Source organism: Lepisma saccharinum, chromosome 5 (assembly GCF_977018435.1).
Source record: "Lepisma saccharinum chromosome 5, izLepSacc3.1, whole genome shotgun sequence".
NCBI classification, from domain to species: domain Eukaryota; kingdom Metazoa; phylum Arthropoda; class Insecta; order Zygentoma; family Lepismatidae; genus Lepisma; species Lepisma saccharinum.
Window position 1 is genome coordinate 77,801,191 of NC_139233.1, and position 20,885 is coordinate 77,822,075.

General features: G+C 36.7%; 1 protein-coding gene across 3 annotated transcripts in view; it reads right to left on the reverse strand.

Moving 5' to 3' along the window:
* Positions 1-2,083: 2,083 nt before the first annotated feature.
* The window catches only part of LOC145987900 (uncharacterized), a 103,231-nt gene continuing 84,429 nt past the window's right edge, over positions 2,084-20,885 (reverse strand). For all 3 annotated transcript variants that reach the window (XM_083122694.1, XM_083122693.1, XM_083122695.1), the window contains exons 16-18: positions 17,118-17,300; positions 7,637-7,774; positions 2,084-3,186 (exon numbers count right to left, since the gene is read on the reverse strand). In XM_083122694.1, coding sequence (XP_082978820.1) covers positions 3,049-3,186; positions 7,637-7,774; positions 17,118-17,300 — 459 coding nt within the window. In that variant the 3' untranslated portion in view covers positions 2,084-3,048. The remainder of the gene's footprint in view (positions 3,187-7,636; positions 7,775-17,117; positions 17,301-20,885) is intronic.

Genomic DNA, 20,885 nt, shown 5'->3' on the forward strand with positions numbered 1-20,885 from the left:
ATTCTGTCCCACAAGGTGGTGTGCGAGGGTAAAATCACTACAATCGTTGGAAAGTAATTATGACATTCTCTTGAAATTTTTGGAAGATCTGGCAGAAGAAAAAAGTGAAGTCAGTGGGAAGGCTAGTGGATATTTTTCAAACCTACATCAATTCAGATTTCTTATTTTCCTGAAAATGTTAATTTTAGTTTTCGGCAGGATTGAACAACTTCATTCTTCTTTTCAGAAGAAATCATTGTCATACCGAGAAATCAAAACTTTGGTGGAAACTTTGTCTGCAAGTTTAGCTTCACAATGGGATATATTTTTTGAGTTGTGGAATGAAACCATGAGGAAAGCGGAGGAATTGAACATTGATGAACCAGTTTTGCGTAGAAAAAGGAAGATGCCAAAACGCTATGACGAAGGTAGTGATCCTCATACGTATCAAACGCTGGAGGAAATGTACAGACAAATATTTTTTGAAATAATTGATGTGGCTGTGGATTCGCTAAATCGTAGATTTCAAACAAAGGTTTTGTAACTTATTTCACAACTTGAAGCTTTTGCCATCGGTCAAATTGGTGCTGATCGAATTCTGCAGTTCTATGGGACAGACTTTGATAAAGAAAGACAAGCTAACATTGCACAGGGACATATTTCTAGATGTGTGCAGAATGAACAAAGAAAAAGTGGCCAACTTGTCAGACATTACAAATATTTTAAGTAGAGAAAACAGTGGTCCCATGCGTGAAATGCTCACAGAATTTGTGAAGTTTGTACGGGTGATTTTAACTATACCTGTTACATCTTGTACCTCTGAGCGGTCATTTTCAGCACTTAGACGATTGAAAACTTTTTGCAGTAAACAATGACCCAAAAAAGATTGAATGATTTGGCAATTTTGCATGTTCATAAAGAAATGACGTAAGAAGGAATGTGTTTTATATTGAAAGTTGAAAGTCATGATTATTATTATTATTTGGTACATAAAGTTAGTCATTTTGTAGTTTCTGTTCACAACAAAATCCTTGCATAGTTCTTTCTGCAATACAATTAAAATTATTTGCATTTATGAAGATTTTTTCATTTTAATTTGTATGAATGTGGCATTTTCTTTTAGTAACGTGTTGATAATATCATTGCCTCTTGCAATCATTGGGCAAAGTTGTTTAAAGTATACAATACTTGATAATTACAGATCTAACCGCCATTGATATGCACCCACAGAAATTTTGGAAAGTCGGTGCCCTTGGAATGGAATACTGTTGCCATATTCAGAAACTGCATGATCTAAGCTTTACAATGATATATAACATGATAGGGTTCCGTAAACATGAAAATTCAATGCAACTGTCCCAAAACCATGGAATGATTCTGTACGGTTTCATGTCGGCTGTCTGAATTATTCCGTGCATAATACGCACCACAGTTTTTGGGAGCTAAAATTTTGGAAAAAAGTGTGCATTATACATGAGTAAATACGGTATTTTAGGAAAAAAATAAAAGCAAGTAATTTTATTTGCAAATATATGCATATGAAACAAATTACTTTCTCTTTTTTGTACAAAAGTCACACACGTCACCATGGAATTGCCCAGTTGCATATTTTGGTTTCTTCAAAATTGGGTGATGGAGATTAGATGTTCTTTTGTTGTGCCTCCTTGCATATTTGGTCATAGGGCCGATTCTAAAGTGATTTTCCAGTTTTTTCATAAGATGGCAACACTGCTTTCCTTATAAATTTTTGTAATCCCCCAAAAAGTGTCTATCTATTTCCAACATTATTAACCAGTTAGGTAAGTGAAGCAGGAGTCTACTTACAGTTATCAGAAACACACCTCCTTAAACTGATACCTCTCATTCTTAACAGTTTTATTTAGCACATGGTGCTGGAAGCTATTTATGTGAAGGCTTGTTGCTTTGTTTTGCAATCTCCCTCACACTGTATTTTTTTCATAAATATATGAAATAAAACACTAATGACTGGCTAGAAATTAAAAAAAAACTTGCATGATTTAATAGCAAAGAAGGGCATACACACAACTTCAAAAAAATTGAAAATAGTGTAAAGATTACAAACTATATACAGTGCAACACATGAAATGTTTAATACAATTTTGTACAATAAAATGAGCAACTTCTGTCCATTATGGGCATTAATAATAATAACAATCACACATATAAATTAACATTTTATTTGTCATTACATTCATAAATGTATGGAGAGAAGTTAAATCACTTTTTTGATATAATTAAATAGACTGCACTTACGAAAAGTGTAACAATGAAAATAGCACAATATGAAGGATATGGAAATTAGGTACTGAGAATCACTTAAACCTACCTCATTTATCTTATTTTTTAATAAATTTTACTTGTTTTTCACCAATTCACATTTTTAACTGCATGTTCATTCTTTTCCCAAAAAAAGGGGAATAAAATCAAACAATACACTATGATCATGAACATGAAAACACTAGTCTCTTCCCAAAAATTTGTGCACAAACAATATATTATCATCACTGCTCAACATACTGACAAGCTAATCATGTTACATTAGTGCAAGGTTTGCAATGCACTAATTATCTGTCGGCAACCTAGTGAATGGACCAACAAAATGATATTTCTGTTGCTTATCATGCTTTAGAATATTTATATCAAAATTAAACTGAAAAATCAAGTATTGTCAACTATTTTTTCTAATCAGCATGGACTTACTGAAAATATACATTCTTTATTACATCACACACAATATGTCCTGTATTATTTGGTTCAAAATACTAAATGAAGCCTATGTTCACTCATTATGCATACAAAAACTTGATTATGCTACAACTATATACATACTTTTGATCTATACTATGGCATTACTTTGGATCACACAAGTATTTACAAGGAATGGAATGGAACGAAGCAATATCTTTTATGAAAAGGTAGCCTTCCATGTCTCTGTCACTCTCTCTCTCACACACACACACACACTGTAACTGTAAATTCACTCACATAATATTCACACATGGCTTCATACCAATCTCACAATGATCGAAAGATCACTTATCACGAAAGTTACAAGAAGTTGTACGAGGTAACTAATCTCACTTGCTGCCCATCCTGAGTTGTGAACTCAATCGTCTGCCCATTTTCAACCATTTGTGGGACTCCGCCTTCTGTTACAACCACTTCTTGGGGGTCTTGATCCTCATGCTGAAATAGTGCAAATGAAGATAAATTAGAGTTGGAAGGAATTAATCAGCAATATTATCAGTATCAGTCATAAAGACATATGTATATTCATAAAGTTTGCTGATAATTTTAGCAATCATTGGAAATCATGGAAAACCTGCACAATGGTCTGAGGTCATTCTTCATCTAAAAAAAAAAAGTCAAATTGTTCGAAGTGTTAGGAAATGAACAGGTACATTATCTTCCTCTTGTCATTAGTAGCTATAATTTCTTTTAAATTTAATTTTATGTTTTGAGTCAGTTCCTTTACTCTTCCGTGAACAATAATTTGTGCAATGAAGTTGGTACTACTGTTCTGTTCGTTTCAGAGCTTTTTGTAATGATCTTCCATTTATAGTTGGGAAGAATGCATAATTGAAGTGTTCTCTTTTGAGTGCTGTGTTGTGAAACACACACATATTTTTCGTTGTGTACAGGAAGCTGTAAGTTATAGCAATAATGCGACCAAGAATTTTGAAATGAGGAATAGGGCCACTAAGAGGTGCAGTGAGGGGGGGGGGGGTGATTATTATTATTATTTGATATGCCCTTTCTTTCCTAGGAAAACTGGGTCAATATAATTGACCCCAACCCTTTTGGGAATGCTAATATACATACTGCATGTTGTATCAAAATATTGCTTGCCACTGAAGCTAGGGATGGGACAGATTAATCGGTGACCTATTGGTATTTGCCAATATGCCATATTGGTGTATCGGTTTATCAGTAAAATTACCCATAATTTTACCGATCCTATATACTTGGGTCTGTTCAAAATGTATCGGGGCTGATTGTTTCTAGCCAAGGGGAAGGGGTGAAAAGTGGTCTCCATGGGCAGGGACGTTGGTGGAGGATGTCAGATGTACAACATAGAGGACGATCAACGTGCAGGATGTCCATTAACAAAGCCGAAATGAGGAAAATGTGGCAAAAGTGACAGAACTCTGATCAACGTATTAGTGTTAGAATAATAGCAGAAACATTGAATTTTATGTGGAAGTGCTTGAGCGTTTGAGGTTAAGGGTCCGTCGTGTCCGAAGGGAGATCGCCGATTACTGGATTCTCCACCACAACCATGCACCGAGTCACACATCGCTATGCGTAAGGGAGTTTCTGATGAAGCACAATGTGGTAATGCTGCCTCAGCCTCCCCACATTCCAGACCTGGCCCCACCCAACTTCTTTCTCTTCCCTGGGCTGAAACGAACCTGAAAGGACTTCATTATGGGATGGTGGAAAGAGTGCAAGCAGCTTCAACACAGTGCTCGAAGGAGATTCTGGTTGCAGACTTCCAGTGGGCGTACCAAGCATGGCAGGAGTGCTGGTAATAATGTATTGATGCAGAAGGATCTTATTTTCAAGAATTTTAACTCATTGTACATATATTTGCAATATTTTATTTTTTCTGAATGGAGTCCCGGTTCTTTTTGGACAGACCCTGTATCTACAAATATCTTACAATTTGGTGCAATACTGGGCAATTTTGTTATAATTTTCATGGTAAAAAAAAGAAGGGTAAAGTACTCCCCTGTGCATAGCACCATGCCATGAAGTCATATAGGGGGTGAGGGGGTAATGCCCTACACTTCCTTGATCTGGTCGTGAGTGGGGGTGATGTGATCAGCATCACACCCCTGACCACATTTACCCCCCAGGGTTTCCCCCAGGTACCCATGTTATTCGACGCTGGGTGGGCGCCAGGGTCGCTTCCAACGTTAGAAAAGTTCCCGGATTTGAACCTGCCGGGGATCGAACCTGGGACCTTTAGCATGGTAGTCAGACGCGTTACCGACTGAGCCACCGTGGCCACCCATGGAAAAAAATAATCAATTTTGTGCACTTTTTAAAAAGTTAATGCCTAAATATGCAGCTTCTTTTGCATTGCAGAACCTTGGTTCATCTGGCAACATACATTTATTAAAGAGATCAATGAACCATTTGGAATTTTATCGGTAAGTATCAGTACTTTATGAGTATTGGTCAACATTTCATATTGGCGAGAAGCTGAAGATAACTGAAGCAGAAGATACGTTAAAGCAGTGTTAAATCAACATGGGAGAAATGTTTTGCTACAGTTTGCTACTTCTGACTTATCTAGCTTATTTGTGAACTCTTACTCGACAGTGTTAATGCATGACCTTATAGTCTGAACAGGTACACATGTACCAAACAAACATATACGTGTGTGCACTGTGAAATGGGAGGATATATTCCTAAGACTTTTCCAGTCATCTGTTCCTTTAGTATCAACAATTTGACAGCTTTTGTTGCTTTTCCCCATCAAAACCAAGGTGGGCATTATATAAGGTTTTTCAATAAGAACAATATGATTTTACAATGAAATGAAATAAAAATTATTTCAGATACAACCAAACTTTATATATTATTTTGAAGCATAGTTTATTACACTATGTTTTGAATAACACATCATTTAAGTGTCCACCTCGACTTCGTGCACATGAGTGAATTTGATGAACCCAATTTTCGATGACTTAATGCATCAAGGTTTCGTGGTCTGTTTGCATAGACTATAGACTTCAAATAACCCCACAAAAAGCAATCTAAAGGAGTTAACTTGGAGGCCAACTAACAGTTAAATTTCTTGAAATTATCCTCTCACCAAACTGTTCCTGCAATACGTCGATAGTGGCAGTGTGACATGTGGAACAACCCAACCACATGTCCTCCAAATCAATTTCATCTAAATTTGGCCACAAAAAATCGGTTAACATCAATCGGTACCACTCACTGTAACTGCATCTCCTACCTCGTTTTGGAAAAAGAAAAAAATGGCCTGATGATGCCACCATGCCATAAAGCACACCATACAGTGACCTTTTGCGGATGCAAAGGCTTCTCATGAATCTCTTGTGAATTGTTTTCACACCAAAAACAACAATTTTGTTTGTTAACATATCCACTTAACCAGAAATGAGCTTCATCTGAGAAGATAATTTCTTGCCCAAAATTATGATCCGTTTCAAGTTCAATAGAATGTCTATTTTCATAAAAATTTTCAATAATAACCAAATGTTCTTGAAGCGTGTAATTAACCATGATGAATTGTCACAGTATACTAAACACAAATTACAACTAGTGACAGTTATACTGTTTGAAGCATAGTTGTTGCCGGTTCATTTCAAAATCATATCATTCTTATTGGAAAACCCTTTACATGCGTAAATACGGTAATTAATATCCTGGAATCTTACTTTTCCATGAAACTATCTCTATAGGGTTCGATTAATGTTGGTGACAATGAAATCATTGAGTCAGAAGCATGTGTAATTGCTTATTCTTACTTAATAACACTAAATGTTCCCGAGTGGATAACGGCAGTGGCCATATAAAAATACTGAGACTAAATACTAGAGAGTTATGTTTTCATTACTTGTATTACTTGTGTGACATAGGATGGAACCCCAATTTTACATTTTACAATCTTAATCAGGGTGGCCATTCTAGGACCATGATAAAATTCAAGTATAATTCCCGGTTTTCAGGGTGAACTTTCCCAAAATTCAAGGATACAAGCAGATGTTTTTCTATTTCAGCGTTACGTATTACCGCCTCTCACCAGCCACACACACACATACAAATATTAACAATATGAAGGGTCTGTGTGATTCCAATGTATCCAAAAATTGCAATTCAATTAAACAATATATGTATTTAAAATATTTAATTTAAGGTGCGGAGTTTACGTTTGCCATTTCACATACTCGGACTCGAAATAAATTTAAAAACACAAATCACAAATATTACAGTATACACTAATCTAGGAGAAGTTGGTAATTGTATAAAAAATTTCAAACTCAAATTTACCTAATCAACTTCAAGATATTTTCTCTTGCAATAATCTTCCGTCTGTCAGAGAGATTGTTCTGCAAACGGCACTAACAAAGTAAACGAATTGAGAGAATTGTTTTATTTTCCATGCAGCTTCATTTTTTCTTCCTTAATAAAAATAAAGCTAAACTAAAAATTTGACACAGGCCATTTATAAAATAGTATAAATTCAATGTGATTTGGATTAATAAAAGCTGCAATTTTTCATGTCTACAGAAAAAAATTCATGCAGAATACACACAGAATTCCCAGAGCCAAAAATTCACGAATAATTCCCGGAGAGTAACCACTCTGTTAATGGTCGCAATAGAGTTGAGTTGGTTTGGTTTGAGTTGATGTTTTAAGTCCACTTTGTGCACAGTAAGGCTAATCGGGACTGGACCTACAGTTTAAAGTGGAATCCGAACCACTATGTGCCTCCACCGGGTATTGAACCCGGAACCCCTTGATTACAAGGCGACGGCGCTACCACTGTGCCATCGAGGAGTCCCTGTGGTCGCAATAGAACAAAATGTTATCAATAATGTTGGCAAAAGGTTTAAGCTATGCTTTAATCATGCATCGTTTCACAGAATGCACTTACCATTGTAACATCGTCCACTTTTAGCTGCAATTGTTCTGCTAGTTTTGTAGAAATTGCTTGTCCTTCAGGAGTTGTCAGCTGGATGGGAAGACCATCGTCTGTCATCACATGAAGAGCATGCCCCTCTGGGGAAGTCAGCTGGAATATAATTACAATATCACTGCTCTATGTGCACTCGAAAGCAACCATTGTACATGCTTAAATGGATAGCTTCAAGATCAACACCTTGGTTGCCATCAGGGATATGTAAGTAGGCAAAGCATCATTCACCTTGGCTGCCATCAGGGATATGTAAGTAGGCAAAGTATCATTCAAACAATTGAACAACAAAACAACCCAGGCTTTGTTGAATATATAATACAAATTAGTGAATGGGCAGAGAGTAATTGACACACTAAGGGCATTGCCAGATACAGTACATCAGTAAATTCATGTATTGCTAAAATTGTCAATAATTTAACCAATATGATGTTTCTAAAAATAGCCTGTAATTTAGTGCAGTTCTGCCATTTTGAAATTTTTTTATGAATATAAAGTTCACGCACGTCGTCTGATAATGTTCGTATGAGCTCGTGAACACTCATGCATATGTTTTAAATTACATACATATTAAATGCACACACACACATATACAGTGTCCCACAAAGGGGTTTACACTATTTGAATGTTAATAACAGAGAAAGTATTACAGATAACCTGATGGAACTTTTTATATCTGGATCTGTCATGATTAGTGCTTGTTGCCATCCATTTGTTTTTCTTTAATTTCAGTTCAGTTGCCAGTAGTGACAAGTAATTGACAAGATGGCGGGAAACCTTTCCGTTGAGCAACGGAAGTGGATGTTATAGTGTTTTTGGAAATGTGAGAACATGAAAGAAGTGCAGAGACGATGGTGGGCAGAATTTGATGTATGGACTTCTTGGGGGATCTTGTGAAAGTTTGTACCTCTACTTCCATCCCTCTTTCGTTCAATACTGATTTCTTCCTCCCACACCGTCCCAGATCACACACAGTTCCTTCCCTCTCAAAACATGTCGCGTAATTTCGTAATTGTAACACGTGACGATGACACTCAGTATTTTTTCGAAAAAATACTTTGATGTTCGAGTTTATACACATAATTTACTTTGACACGACTTCTTTCGCATCTGATAACATTTCTAGATAGCTGGTAACACTGACTCCCACGGTGTTCATCAGAGAGCTTTGAACACAATTGTTGTGCATATTGCATAAAACTGACAGCTAAGGGGCTGTTGGCCACTATACCCCCAAAATGTTCACTTTGCTGAGCGAACACTGATGCAAGCAGCAATACTTCTTTCATTCAGCACCAGAGTGCAGCATGTACAAGGCATGTCTAGGGGGCTCGAAAAGGTCTGTGCTATGTAGTTGCAAACTTCAGCGAGAAGTCGGAAAATGTGGTGGATTTTAAATTTCAGTGGGCGCTAAAATACACGGAATAGTGACGAGCACATTTTCTTTAGAAACTAGTCTGCAGGAGTTACATAATATCTTTCGAGGTTTATATGATTTGCGCATGTGCGTCTAAGGACCATTCAGACTGTGCAACTTTTTTAGTAATCAAAATCTTTCATGCAAAGAAAATAACTCTCACCAACTTAAATTGCAAACGAAAGTGCCGAATTCAATTACATCAATTCAACGTGCATTTTCCTAGTAACTATACTCAGAACAGTATGGGGCCCTATGGCCTAAATAGCTGTTACCTAACAAGTAACTGAGCATTGTAAGTGTTATATACACCTATATTCTGACTTGGGTGCCACAGAAAAATCATGAAACACTAAGGGCATCGTGAAGTGAAGAATTTGGGAACCCCTGCTTTAAATGGTCAAAAATCAATCATGGCAAAATGATGTTAGGAGGAAAAATATGAAACATGAGGGAAGGAAGGAATATGGGCATTGTCACATTGACTGATACTTCAATCATAAGCATTGCAACCGAGTTATTGTGGGCAGGGGGCATTCTGTAAAATACCCAAATACCTTACATACACATAATACATTTTGATGCATGTGCTTTCAATGCTGAATGAATAATGTCATTGGTTAACATATGGTGCGTGTAATAAAAAGTAGATTGCCAAATATGGTAGTTCTTGCATTGTACATACCTGAGATTGCATGTTACACTAATTAGTTTAGACTAGTCATTACTAATTATAAATAACATAATTAAAGTGGTGTTATTGTATTAAAAAAATGTATTACTTCAAATATAGCATATATACCGTGCGTTCATTTCGATCTTCGGCCGAGAGATCGGGAGAAGCGTGGCGGGCGGCGCTGACGGAGATGCCGACATTTGCGGCCTGTAATGCTCGCTTATTTTTATGGACATATGCAGACATTTATATAAATATTGCAAAACGAGCACTAACCTTTATTATAAGAGTACGGTTTTAATTTTTGTACCTTAGTGGCTGTATGTGCTGATGATTTTGACATGCCCATCTCCTGTGAAACACGGCGTAGAGGTTTGTTTGGAGAACGTTCTAACGCTGCACCAATTTCATCGAGTTTTGCTTCGGTTAGAATCCGTCGTTTTTGCTTAGGTGTTTTAAAATTTAACGATCCAGTTTATCGTAATTTAAGGACAAGATGTCTAACCGTATCTCTATGTGGAGGTGAAACGCTTGGGAATTTATGTACAAATTGCCTACACACTTCCCGACACGAGTCTGTTTTCACGTAAGTGTCATACATAAAAATTCTTTGTTCTAAAGTGAAACTTGAGCTGGCATTCCAATCGTCTCACTGACACAACACACACACACACTGCAATAACACAAGTAACGACAAGTAACCAAGAATAACACTCTTGCGCACAGTACGAAATTAACACGCTCTTGGTATACATCTGCTCGCCACTATATTCACAGCTCTGTCTTAATCTAGTCGTGAAGGAACAAAAACTCGAGCTCGGAGATTTCGGATTGCAAGGAAGCTCACGAAAACCATTGACTTTTGACGGTTTCGTCTGCAGCGTAATCTTGATACAGTGTTGCACATTCGAAACCTCCAAACGATCCCCATCGATACAAAACTTTTTCAAGGATATAAACTTAAGCAGGACGTTACTGGTCAAAACTATGATTAAAATGTTTTATTATCTGTGGCTCTTAACATCGTTTCTAAAGCGTATTTATTTGTGTGATGAATTACAGAAGAACTTTTGCGTGTTATAACACAGGTTAGTGCTCGTTTTGCAATATTTATATAAATGTCTGCATTAGTCCATAAAAATAAGCGGGCATTACAGGCCGCAAATGTCGGCATCTCCGTGAGCACCGCCCGCCATGCTTCTCCCGATCTCTCGGCTGCAGATCGAAATGAACGCACGGTATATATATATGAGGGTTGGGGAGTAAGTCATGGCAACCCAGTAATATTTTAATTATATGCAAAGGTGGACAGAAAATGGAGACTGCGGGAGGAAGCCTGACATGAGTACTTTACCCGCTGGTCAATAGATGGCTCTGTGTGTTGTACTGGATGAGCACGGGGCACTGGAAAAACAGTTGTGAGTCAGTCGTGGAGTAAGATGGAAGTGATCATATTGGAACAGCGATCGTACATCAACGTGGCCCTTCTCCAGGGGAGAAATGTGAGTGATTGTCATCAAGAATTGGTGGAAGTGTTAGGGAATAACGTTCTGCCATATCGAACTGTCGCAAGATGGGTAGCAGCGTTTCAAAGAGGGCACCAATCAACCAGTGACATGGTTCATGATTCCTACCAACAAAATATCCATAATGGATACTCTTTCAGTTGTATGCAAATTTTTAATACATCCTTCGATTGTCGAATTATTACTGTGTTGCCATGACTTACTCGTATATATTTATATATATATATGGATAAAAGCAAAGAGGGCCAAAAGGGCTAAGTAAAAATCAAAGAAGGTAAAAGGAAACACTCACCGGACAGTAGAAAAATTCAAAATTTTCGCTAACTTCGTAGCATCATCGGTGTGAGGAGAAAGAGACGGAACTTTCTCCTCACATGGATGAAGCTACGAAGTTAGCAAAAATTTTGAATTTTTCTACTGTCCAGTGAGTGTTTCCTTTTACCTTCTTTGATTTGATTTTATATATATATATATTCTGTGCCTCTACTCAAAGTGTCGTCGATCTTTTATCTACCTTCTTGAAAATGCGACTCAAATCGCGAAATATTGAATTATTTCTATTCGTGTGGTAAGTGTTTACTGTCTCCTTCATTATTTGTATTTATCCGCCCTTCTGGCACCATTTCAACCCTATTCCTGTGAGTTTTTTTTGTTTTATATATATATATATTCCTTGTTTTGGATGGCGAAGTTAAGTTTTTCTTCCACTTAACCATCTCTATTTTATATTTTATAAATTGATTATAATAGCTAACCGTTTGTGAAATATATAAAAACTAAAATTATTAAGATACCAAAAAGAAAGAAAAACACAAGAAAAATAAAAAAAAACACAGAAAAATACATACACACTGTAAGAAAAGCAAAAAAAAATACACATAAAACATCAGACACACATAACAAACATACTCAAATTACAGAAAAAGTCAGTGGGTGTTGGTCCTCCAAGTTTACATGAAGGTTTCATTTTATTTTCCTGTTTTCATTTCAGTACTGGTAAGTTGACTCCAGATTTCTTAATTTTCATTTGAATTGGCTGTGGAGAAGAGTTTCTTATGTCATTAGGGTGGTCGTTCCATGTTTTGGTAGCAGTGATCGTGAAGGAATTTCCATAAAACATTGTCTTGTGGGAGGGGATGGTCAGTAGATAGTTGTCCCGTGAACGGATGGCAAAGCGGTGTGCTGCGCTTAGGGGTTGAAATCGAGAAAGTATGTAGGAGGGATCTCATGAGTTTACTAGGTCCTTGAATGCCAGGGTAAGATGGTCAAAATATTTGATATTATAAATATAGCGCACACATGCATTTTGTATTCGCTGTAGACGACTTGCTAGTTCACCATTGAGGTCAATATACATTAAGTCATAGTAGTCTATTTTACACAGAACTAACGACTCTACGAGTGTTTTCTTTACCTCTTGTTGTAAAATGTTTTTAAGGCAGTACAGCGAGTGTAATGCTGTGTAGGATTTTTTGGATATGGCCTTCACATGGTCACATAAGTGAGATTCTCGTCCACGACGACTCCTAGGTCTTTGACCAAAAGCGACAATGAAATGGGTTTTCCGTCGACAAGAATGTCAGGAATATATATATATATATATATATATATATATATATATATATATATATAGCATATTTGGGGTAAATTGTTGAAAATAAGTTGAACTGTTATTCTCATTTTTTCAACTAAAGATGAAGTTACGAGGGAGAGGGGTAAATCTGCATCCAGTATAAAGATTTTATTGTGAACACCTGTATGTGAACCTCACGTGACGACACTGATACAGTTATACATTTTGAGGAATGAATGATTATGGTGACCAGACACATACATTCAAAAAAGAGGACACCGCAAGAAATGGCAACACATTTGCCATTACTCATAATTTTATAAATACATATAAAAAAAATCTTACCAGCACTTTACTCACAGACACTTTTCAGATGGTCTCTTTCAATAACATCCTCGTACTTTTGAGCAAAGAAAACAATCTCCTACTCTATTATTTAAGGAATGACAAAGAATATCTACAATTTGAACATTCGCTTTAAATAATTTCCAAAAACCGAGTTAACATTTTAGGTAGTTTAGATTGGGTGGAGAAATATGATTTTACTGTCACGAACATTTCTAGCTCTCTTTCAACAGCAGGAGAAAGTGACAGTCACCTTACACTATAAACCTCATATTCGTTTCTTCCATCCCTTAAGAGCTGGATATATTCTTGCAAGATAATTGTTGAATTTACAACGTTATTTCATGGAAGTAAATATTACTTAATAATCAAAATTCTCACTTCGCATTTCTGTATCGCGTATGTATAACTCAAAAATGAACTGGCCGACCTCTGTGGCGGAGTGGTTAGCACACCGCACCACAATGCCAAAGGTCCCGGATTTGATTCCCGGCCTGGCCATGGGTGTTCTTTCTGAGTGTCCCTTCATCAAAATCATCATATCATCGCTCATCTTCGCAATTAGCCAAAAGTGACAGAAAAGCGAGGTAAAATAAATAAATCAATCGAAAAGGAACTGCACAGACTACATGCATCCCAGCCTTCTCAGAGGACGAAGCAACGAGTTAGAATAATACTAATAACTAGGGTGCGGAATTTTGCTATTTTTATTCCTTTGTAGTAAAACACAGGCTTTTATGTTTAAAGTTAGTTACATGATATTTATAGTCCGAAAATGCATGTTTATAGTGCCTATAAATGCCTGTCTTGAGGATTAGTGTCTATTTTGCTTAATTGTGCCAAAAATCGCTATTCTGCAATTGTTGCATACTTCAGCTTTCTTTACGTGTCTTTGGCTTTCCCTACGTTGAAGGATGTAAGACTTTGTTGATGCTGTACTGACTGAAATCTAGTATTTGCCAGAATACTAATTGTATTGTTGGAAAATATTATTGTTTAAAATATTTTTTTTTGTTACAATGGTGCAAATTGTTTTTCATCATTTGTTCAAATTCGCGCAGTCGTTAGCACAAGCTCGTTTTGGGAGAATGACTTTACCTGACAATTCCCCGCAAATGTGATTTCGATCAAAAGGGTATTAATAGTTTCTTAATCCTTAGCGCACTTTTATGTATAAACTGAAGTGCTAATATAGTATAACCAAAGATAAGGATATCCTTATCTGTGGTATAACTCTGCATTGTAAGAAGAAAATTGAAATAAGTTCATATTAAATGCCTATTTTAATGTCCTTTTGTAAATTTTAGAGTCCCTTTTAAGTAGGGTGAATATATGTCCCGCTTTTACTGGGACAGTCCCATTTCTGAGTAGTGTCCTGTCGTCCCTTTGATATTATTTAAAAAAAACCTATTTGTCCTGTTTTATAAAAAGTCTAGGAGTTACCTTGAAAACCAAGTATAAATTTGAGACATTTCATTCTAAAAAAAATTTAATATTGTTTCGTATGTGTTCCGTTATTTGTAGAACAGTGAATAAGCATGGCCAAGAAGCATACATGCAGTTTCAATATGGACTTGCAACAAGAATGTAAAATAATGCGTCTTGAAACAAACTCCAAAGACAAATTTCGCGTTGTATCATATATGGGGGGGAGGGGTAATTTTCGGGGAGTTTTATGAACGGCTGGTGAAGTACAACGCTGTTCTCATTCACTGCTCCACAAATAATCAAATAACAATTGACATTTCTCAACTTCAACATAGCGCAAACAACAAAGGCTGTTCAGAAGGGACCAGTTATACCGAGATTATAATAATTAATATATTTTGACAACGGAAGATAATGTTTAATTTTATTGTATGTATCATGCATGAGATACTGACTCTGACTACCATGCGAGACCCAGGTTCGATCCCCAGCGGGGAATAACCAGGATTTTTTCCACCCGTTCAAGCGCCTCCGGCGTCCACCCAGCGTCGTGTAAAGTTGTTACTTGCAGGAAACTCTGGGGGAGGGGGGGGAAAAGGCGGCCAGGGGCATGGTGCTGATCACATCACCCCACCTTCGGCTGTGATCAAGAAAGTGTGGGGTCCTAACTCCACGCCCCTGTACGCATTCATGGTGTGGTGCAAAGAACAGGGGAACACTTTACTTTCTTTATCAATTATGAGATCCATACTTTAATAAATAATAATAATAAAAATACGTTAATGATAACAATAATTTTATGATTAGGCGTAACCAAACTTTTTACTTTTTACTCACCTACTTGGATGTCCTGTTTATGGGTAAAAATATTATGGTCACCCTACTTTTAAGTGCCTACTTTCGTGCCTTTTCCAAGTTAATAGTGCCTTTTTAAGTGCCTATTTTCATCAAATTTCGTGCTATCTGACTACCTATTTGAGAGGTTTTTAGTGCCTATAAATCCTAACCCTACTATTGATTCAGTCGGGATCGGGAAAGTGATCGTGTTCAGCTCGCAGATGCTAGGCGAGCATTGCTCGAATACTTAACGCACCCCAAGTGACATGTCTTAAATGATGATCTGATCGTTATATGTGAAAAACTTCTCTATGCAGCACATTTGCTATTTTCGATTCTAAACTCTTTCCAAAAAAAGGAGGACATTTACTGATTTCTAAAAAATCCACCCGGATGCTGGACAGACACCTAAAAAGGAGGACATGTCCGGATAAAAGAGGACATCTGGTCACCCTATGAATGATGCAGTTGCAAATAAATAGATTAAAAGGAAGTTCTTACTCATCTGTGAAACTGTTAATTTTTGGTATTCTATTAATTTTGGTAGCCACTGCCACATGTCTTGTGTTTGTAGCTCAACAATTTCTTAAGCGGATGGTGGCAGTGACCACTGAAACTAATGGAACACCAGAAAAACACTTTCACAGAGAAGTTACCACTTCCAGTTTATTGTATTAACAAAGTTATAATTGAAATGTATTGCATGCAAAATAATCTAACACAGTTATTTTTAGTGCCAGCAAAAGGTACTAACCAAAACTCCAGCCAGCCGAGTGTAAACAATGCAGTGATGTGATATTGCTTCTATCCAAGATTACCAACTATATTAACACGTTAACTGCCATGTGAGTTGTATTTAACTCACACGTCTCTTTACCTTGGGAGCCTCATGGTGCACAGGCAACACACACTACCATGCTACAACATACATGTTACGTGAAGATTGGCCCCATGGACAAAATTTTGAAGATTGTTCATGAAAATCTTATTTAGTGATGCTGTTATTGTTACAATTAATACAAACAATTTAAAAAAGCATGGATGAAATGAATATATGTACATTAACTTCTTTTATATTTATTTTTGCCTTTAAATTTCACTTAAATCTGACAAGTAAACAAAAAACATTTTCACTCATGAACTGTTTTCAAGTATTTCTGCTTGTACGTTTGGCCTTGAATTATTGCTTGCCAGGTCCTCGAATGATATTGATACAATTATATATGGCAGTTAAAAGACTCAATGCTTAGAAAAAAACAATAACAATGCTTGAAAAAAAAACAATAAATATGCTGTGAGCCAAATATAACTCAAGTGGTGTTCAGTGAAATAATTGATTCTAGCGCAGCGTGAGTTGCATATGGCTCGCGCACATAAATTTTTTTTAAAAAAATTCATCTAATCATCAAGAAACATATTGCTTTCAACATTTTTATTATATTCTCATAATAAAACATCATGGCCCCAGGATTTTTTTTTACTATTGTGGCAGTAAACGTATTAATGAGGGTAGTGAACCTTCAAAATTAATCAGTTGCAAGAACAACAAGAATAATGTGGAAACATGGAACTTTTTCAAGTGTGATCATTTTTACAGGACTACAAAAAGAGGTTAAAACGAGATTACTCTAGCTATGTACCTCTATTTGGTTTCCATCTCTCACAGTAAATTGAATGGGATTGCCTTGCTCATCCACAATTTGGAGTGGATGGTTCGGATGTGCTGGGACTTGGCCTTCCCTCTCCACTACCTGGCTCACGATCTCTCCTGCTGGACTCGCTTCAACAGATTCAGCTGCTGCTTGAATGGTATCATCATCAGCCTGTTAAATAACATCAAAACATTAGAATCATATTTTTTTTGTAAGTTTGGAACGCGAACATTTCAGCATAGAACAGGAAGTAGATACAACAGAACTTGCTGTACATAATAGCTTACAGCTAGCATTCATGGCAAAGTGGTTGTGTTACGACACTACAGGTCCTGGGTTCCAATCTCAGCTAGGCATGGGTGTTCCTTGTAAGTGTCCCTTCATCAATTTCATCAAATCATCCATCACTCATCCTCATCTTTGTGATTAGCCAAAAGTGGCAGAAAAGTGAAGTAAAATAAACTAAATCAAATCAATCAAAATACCTTTTTGATTGATTGTGTAAGTTGGTGTTTTAAGTCTACTTTATGCACAGTAAGGCTAATCGGGACTGGACCTACAGTTTAAAGTAGAATCTGAACCACTATGTGTCTCCACCAATCAAAATAGCTTACAGAATACATTAAAACCAGCGACATGAAGATTTCATTTTAATTTCCAATGAATTTCGATGTTATTTTTTACTGTAATTCAGTGTTATATTTCGCGGTTTAGGGCAAAATTCAGTGTTATTAATTTAAAATCGGTTTTATTTTTATAACCATTTTTACTGTTCCTTATATGCTTAAGATTTACACATTGTTTTAGTTGTGGAAAATTCAGACAAATTTTAGTTTTAATGACAAAAAAAATAAATTTAACATTTGTGAGAAATGACCAAATTTCTTCCATTTGTAAAACTATTTCATATCATCAGCCAGTAAATATAAAATGTTTATTGAATGATGTCACCCAAATCTTTAAAAATAGTCATACATTTCACTTTCCCCAATAATGCCAAGAAAATCCCCTATGACCTCAAAATATCATTTTGTGTACATACCCACACACACACACAACCTCCCCCTCCCCCTGAAATATAACAGGTGCTTCTCCCTAAAAATTTCCCTTCTGGGAAGACCCCCCCCAAGCAAATTTTATTTCAGGAAGAGGTTAAACACTGTCAATCATGTCAGCACCAAACTGCAAAAAATTAAGCGTGATAATTTCTATTGAATCGAACTTTCACCTGTTAGACTAGAAACGACAGATGAAATAGTGCTTCGGGGAGTCATTAGTTTATATTGTATATTTCGTGGCGTTTTTCACGTTAAAGTGCAAAATTCAGTGTTATTCTGAAAAATGGCATCATTCACGTTATTTCGCGATTCCTAAACACCGAAAACTTGCCTCCTTAACTTACCCAAATACATTTTAGACACTATATTGTGCTTTCCTTAACTTTTCAGTGTTATCGTTAAAATGAAAACTTCATGTCCCTAATTATAACTTACATTCCATGCCAAATTCCCTCTACCACTGAGCTACCAATCAAACACCTGGCCTCTCCACAATTTTCCCAATTTGGTCAACGTAATTCTCTGTAAAAGGAGCCAAACCACTGTACAATGCACTTTCACCAGGAAATGAACCCGGGACCCTTTCATCATATGATAGTAGATTTTTGTGAAATAGAAGTAATTCTAAGTTATTTATATTGACAATGGTTTACTGAAAAAAACATATAAGCTTCAGATTTAATAATGACAGTTGTGGTCCTCCGTTCATATTGGGGGTTCGCTGTAGAGCTAACAACTCTACACTGTAAAAAAATCATGTCAAGTTCCCACATGAACTGATCCTCGAGATCTCCCAGAGTTTTCCAGAATCTTCACATTATTTTCAGAGTGCTCAGTACCCAGTACATTACTATTTTAAATATATTGTATAGTGACCTCCCCCATATTCCCTCACAGCCCTTCTTTATTACTATTAGTGATCTGATTATATATATATGCACACAAGGTACAGTCATTAAATAAGTGCAGTAGTACATACAACATGGCTGCTCTTCTGTCCACCTGCACCAAAGAAGAGCAACAAAATGTTATTTGTTTCCTGTGGTCAGAGGGAGTGAAACCTTCTGAACTCTACATCAGAATGAAGGTTCAGTATGGAGACAAGTGTTTAAGTAAGGGGAGAGTGTACGAATGGGTGGAAAGATTCAAAAACGGAAAACAAAATGTGAGTAATGAATAGTGGAGTGGGAGAACAGTTTGCGTGGGAACTGAGACAGTGAAACAGCAGATCGACCAGCGGATCCGTGCCAACAGGCGAGTCATTGTTGATGAAATTGCCGTGGAATTCAACACAAGTCATGGATCTGCATTCAATATCATCCATTATGACCTTGGCTATAGGAAAGTGTGTAACCAATGGGTACCAAAGAATCTGTCGAGTGTTCATAAGCGTGCGGGGCAGACAATCTCTCAGGAGCATTTGGACCGTTATGCTCGTGAAGGAGATGCTTTTCTTCATCGAATTGTGACAGGAGATGAGTCCTGGGTGCACCATTATGAACCAGAGAGTAAGAGACAATCGATGGAGTGGAAGCACCCAACGTCTCCGGTCAAGAAATAATTCAAGACAGAGGCATCCGCTGGGAAAGTGCTGATAACGATCTTTTGGGATGTCAATGGCCCTATATTGGTGCACTTCCAGGAGAAGGTCAAACTGTAAATAGTGCTCGATACAGTGACATGTTAGTAAGCAAATTGAAGCCTGCCATACGAACAAAATGTCGGGGACTTCTCTCAAAAGAAGTATTGCTGCTCCACGACAATGCCCGCCCCCATACGGCTGTGCATACTATGGATACAATGCGTGATCTGAAATTTGAGGTGTTGAAACATCCATCATACAGTCCCGACTTGGCACCATCGGATTTTCACTTGTTTGGACCTTTGAAAAAACATTTGTGGGGTCAGAAGTATGCAGATGACAACGAGGTGATTGAGGCGGTGCAAAGATGGTTACACGCCATGCCAAAAAGTTTTTTTGTGGAGGGCATCTACAAGCTTGTGGACAGGTGGACCAAGTGTGTCGAAAATTAAGGCAAAAACATTTCTGCATGTATCCTTGTAAAAAAGTTATAATACAATTCCTGTTATTTAATGACTGTACCTTGTATATAAGGAGATAGGAAACACTCACCAAACACAGGAATACATTTTATTTTTTTATTTAGCCCTTGTGGCCCTCCTTCCTTTTATCTACTATATATATTGCAATATTCTGCGATTCTTGTTATTATTTCACGAAAAACAATGTGTAATACATGTCATGGTTTTGTAAAGTAAATGTCTAAATAAGCAGTTTATTTTCACAGACAAAACCCATTGTAATCACCTAGTTACTTATATTTATTAAGGAGGTGAATGAACCATTCATAAAACATTCAAATTGCAATCTTATATTGGATCAGGAGAACTTTGATTATCAGTAGGTCAATTAGTAATTTTTGTACTTCAGTAATTCAGTATCAGCCAATAACAAAACTAATTCAAAAATAAAATGATATATTTGTGCACATAATTAAGGCCTAAGGTTTTTGTGGCAGTTTTCATGGTGTATTAATTACAGTGCACAAAATGAATTCCAAACACATAATATACCCAGTAGTAATTGTAGCTTTCCGGTAAGGTGATTCAAACAAGTGTTCTCAGGTTACTGGCAAGGTTAAATTGGCATTAGCATTCAGTGTTTCAAGTGCATGCA